Source organism: Canis lupus, chromosome 4, assembly GCF_011100685.1.
Source record: "Canis lupus familiaris isolate Mischka breed German Shepherd chromosome 4, alternate assembly UU_Cfam_GSD_1.0, whole genome shotgun sequence".
NCBI lineage: Eukaryota > Metazoa > Chordata > Mammalia > Carnivora > Canidae > Canis > Canis lupus.
The window spans coordinates 61,536,050-61,539,633 of record NC_049225.1 but is presented as its reverse complement, the minus strand read 5'-3'; the positions used below and the strand labels follow the sequence as shown (position 1 = coordinate 61,539,633).

The window sequence follows — 3,584 nt, the reverse complement described above, 5'->3', positions numbered from 1 at the left end:
GGTCCAAAATGAGCCTTACTGAACTAAAATCAAGGTATTGGCAGGGCTGCATTTCTTCTGGAGACCCTAAGGGAGAATCTGTCTGTCTTTTCTAGCATCTGGAAACCACCTAAATTCCTTGGCTTGTGGTCCCTTCCTCCATCTTCAAAACCAGCATCTGCAAAATCTTTCTCTCTTGCTTCCACTGTCACATTTTCTTCTCAGATGTTTATAAGCATCCGAGACCCTTGTAATTATATTGGACCCATCCTGATAATCCAGAATAATCTTTCCTCCTCAAGGTTTTGAATTTAATCTCATCATCAAAGTCTATCTTTTTGTGTAAGATAGTCTTGTTGTGTAATGTAGTCACACTTTCCAGAGATTAGCATGTGGATATCCTTGGGGGTTCATTATTCTGCCTACCACAGAATCTTTTAAGAATGGAGAAATGGTAGCAGAGTACATCACAGTGAAATTACCCTTGGCTGAATAGCTGGGCAAATTTTAAAAATTGCTTAGACCCTGAGAATGAGACTTGCAGAGTTTTATCCTATTACCCAAGCAAAGCAGAGAGATTTTAGGTGTGGATTCTATACGGACTTTCACTCCTTGCTGGCTTTTTCCCTTCTTGCCTAAGACCAAACTCCCCAGCAAAATGTTAGGTTTCTCTTCAGGCGACTAGACAAATGCCTTCATGCTTTTTATAATACGTAGATTGTGAGGAAAAGTAGAATATTGTGGGTTTCCCATCTTTGTCGAGTAAAACATCATTTATAATAAAAAGAGATGTTACAGGGCCCCAAATAGGTGAACATAATCGAGCAGTTGAAGTACCACCACTCCCTTCTTTTCATAGTTGGGATACACATGCACCTGTGGGCATGCACATAGCTCTCGAGTTGGAAATCCTTTTAAGGAAGGAGAATATGGAGTCATTCTCTCTCTTATCATCTATGAGAATAAAACCCTGCAAACAGACAGGTATCACAAAGCAGAAACCTTTTCAGAAATTCTCCAGGATGGATATTCCATTTTTGTCCTTGATTTCTAATCACCCTGGGGATGATTCTTCCTCTTAAGGTCCCACCTTCTACTGCTTGCAATTGCAGAGGAGATACTTTGATAGATTACAGATTGTTTTCAGTAGCTGACCTAGACATAACATCACCACTTCCTGATTATATTGATATGTGTTTCTATTATTTGCTTATTTGCGCCTCCAGAAACAATTCTTTTTTGTTGTTTTACTGTAAACAGCATTGCAAGGTCTCTGTATTAAATCATAATTATTTACCCATGCAGTTCATGCACCTTTGTCCCTGGGGAATCTGGTGACGTGAATTTACAGGAACATCAGGGTATTTCTCACCAACAGTTTCCTGTTATTGATATGCTTTTGTTTAGTTGTGATCTTTTTTTTTTTTTTTTACTCATTCAGTTTCTCAAGGGAAAAATAAATAGGCACGTGACAATTATCACAGTCATGGGAGATCATCTGGGAACCTCACAAATTTGTTTTCATCAGAGGCTGGCCACTCTGGCAGGGCCAAACGCTGTGGAATTGTATAGGCAGACAATTGGTTATCATTCATTTGTTCTTTCAGTTTTCCCACGTGCTGCAGATAGCTATCTTAGTGAATGTGCACTACATTATGTAGGAGAATTTCCACAGTCCAGAAAGAGTCTGTACTAAAATAGAAAACAATTCTAAAGATGTGTCAAAGAGAAAGAATTGATTTTTCTGAGCTTTAAAACACAGGAATCCAAAGTTTGATTTTTTTCACCTGCCCAGTAACAATATAGTCTAATCAATATAGCTTAGAGCTCTCATGAGCCAAAGTTTTTGTGTCAACTAAAGTAGAACACTCATATTACTTATATTTTTTTACACCCAACATCTCCAAATAATTTATTTGGTACCAGAATTAAAAGAACATTTGACAGTTGAGAAATTTATTCTGATCCAGTTGTACAACTAATCTAGGACAAATTGCCACATAAATTTTACATTATTTCTTCAGAACTGGGGTTTGTCCAAGACTTCAAATTTGGGATCTTCAAATTTGAAATCAGGGAACGTATTCATGTCTGCCTTACCATACATTTGCTTAAGCTTAAAAAGCTCCCTCTCCAGGTCTCTCTGGCTACTCTGGGCCAGTATCAACAGGTCCTCCAGATGTCTGGCGCTTAGTTCTATATTCTCTAATCTTGTCCACGAAGAGTTTCTGTACAGGATCAAGTTCCTTGTTAAATGCCACTGCTGTAACACCAATGTTTCTCTTCAAATGGACTGAGACTGCAGATCGAATGAGCGAGGAGAACCTGAAGAGCCTCTGAAGAATCATGGTGATTCTGTTACTTGCACTCAGTCCCGAGTTGCCAGAGTCTCCCCTCATACTACTTAACTACTGAACTGAGACTGTACAAAACTTGGAACAGTATGATATGTATACAAGTTCTCTTATCCTCACTTAAATACATATTTATCAGATCTTCAGTGCCCACTTTAATGGAAAAATAAGAATCCTTATCATCAAAACATTGTGGAAAACATAGCTGTTTTTATAAATCCTCTTTCCTATATTAATATGCTTATGAAACATGAGCCGAAGCTTGACATCAGCAAATACTATCTGGAACTGTACTGTCCAATACCGTGGCCACTAGCCACACATGGCTACTTAAATTTAAGGTAATTAAAATTAAATAACAGTAAAAATTGAGTTTCTTTGTCACACCAGCTACATTTCAGCTACTCAAATAGCCACATGAAGCTAGAGGCTATCTTCTAGAAAGCATACATTATTGAACATTTCTCTCCTTGGGCAAGGTTCTAAAATGGGATTCAACTTGCATTAAAATCCAATACCTTTTGAGATGAACATTTACTAGTGGAAATTGCAGCTAAACTTCAAACTTGGTTTTGAAGCTTTTCTGGTTTTAAATTTCTTGCAATCTAAGTGGCCTCTGTTCATTTCTTGGGCCCTGTCAGTTTTCCTTCATCTTGGAAGCAAGTTAATAAACGATGTAGATCTGGTAAACCTGAAAAATGAATGAGGAACATAAAAAAAAGGATCGCGAAGCAATATTGCATCCTGGGGCAAGAGCGCCTACCATGGCCAACTGACAATCTGCCTGACACTTATACATTTTTCTTTCCCCCTCCTCTTGAGCATCAAACTTAAGTGCAACACTTAGGTGAACAGCAAAGCCTGTAAATATAGAAGTCAGTTGTTTGAAAATCACCTTTATGATCTGTTTGCCCTTTGCATAGAGCCCTTTCCTTCTAGGGTCTCTCAAATTTTATCGCCCATCTCCCCAACCCCAGACCCACCTCCAGCCTGTGGATCCCTTAAATATGGTAAAGAGGAGTACTCAGGAAAAGCCTCTAGTTCAGATTTTGAGTCCTGGATCTACCACTGGCCTTGAGCTTTGTGACCTTGGGCAGGCGATTTCTCCTTTCAGAGAGGTAACTTCCCACTCCTACAAAATGAGGACTGCTCCACCAGCTTGTAGTGAAGGCTGCATGAGATGACAGATGTGATGACAGCATGTGAGTAGTAGAGCACACCCCTTAGGCTAGGGCTGTAGTTACTAGTTAT

The 3,584-nt window shown here is 39.1% G+C and overlaps 1 protein-coding gene across 1 annotated transcript; it reads right to left on the bottom strand.

Annotated features, from left to right (window-relative positions):
• Positions 1-1,944: 1,944 nt before the first annotated feature.
• On the bottom strand, positions 1,945-2,439 carry LOC100685720 (ATP synthase-coupling factor 6, mitochondrial-like). The gene is given in 2 exon segments (XM_038533754.1): positions 1,945-2,128; positions 2,130-2,439. Coding segments are annotated over 2 exon segments (378 nt in total). The 5' UTR covers positions 2,379-2,439; the 3' UTR covers positions 1,945-1,999.
• Positions 2,440-3,584: the final 1,145 nt, after the last annotated feature.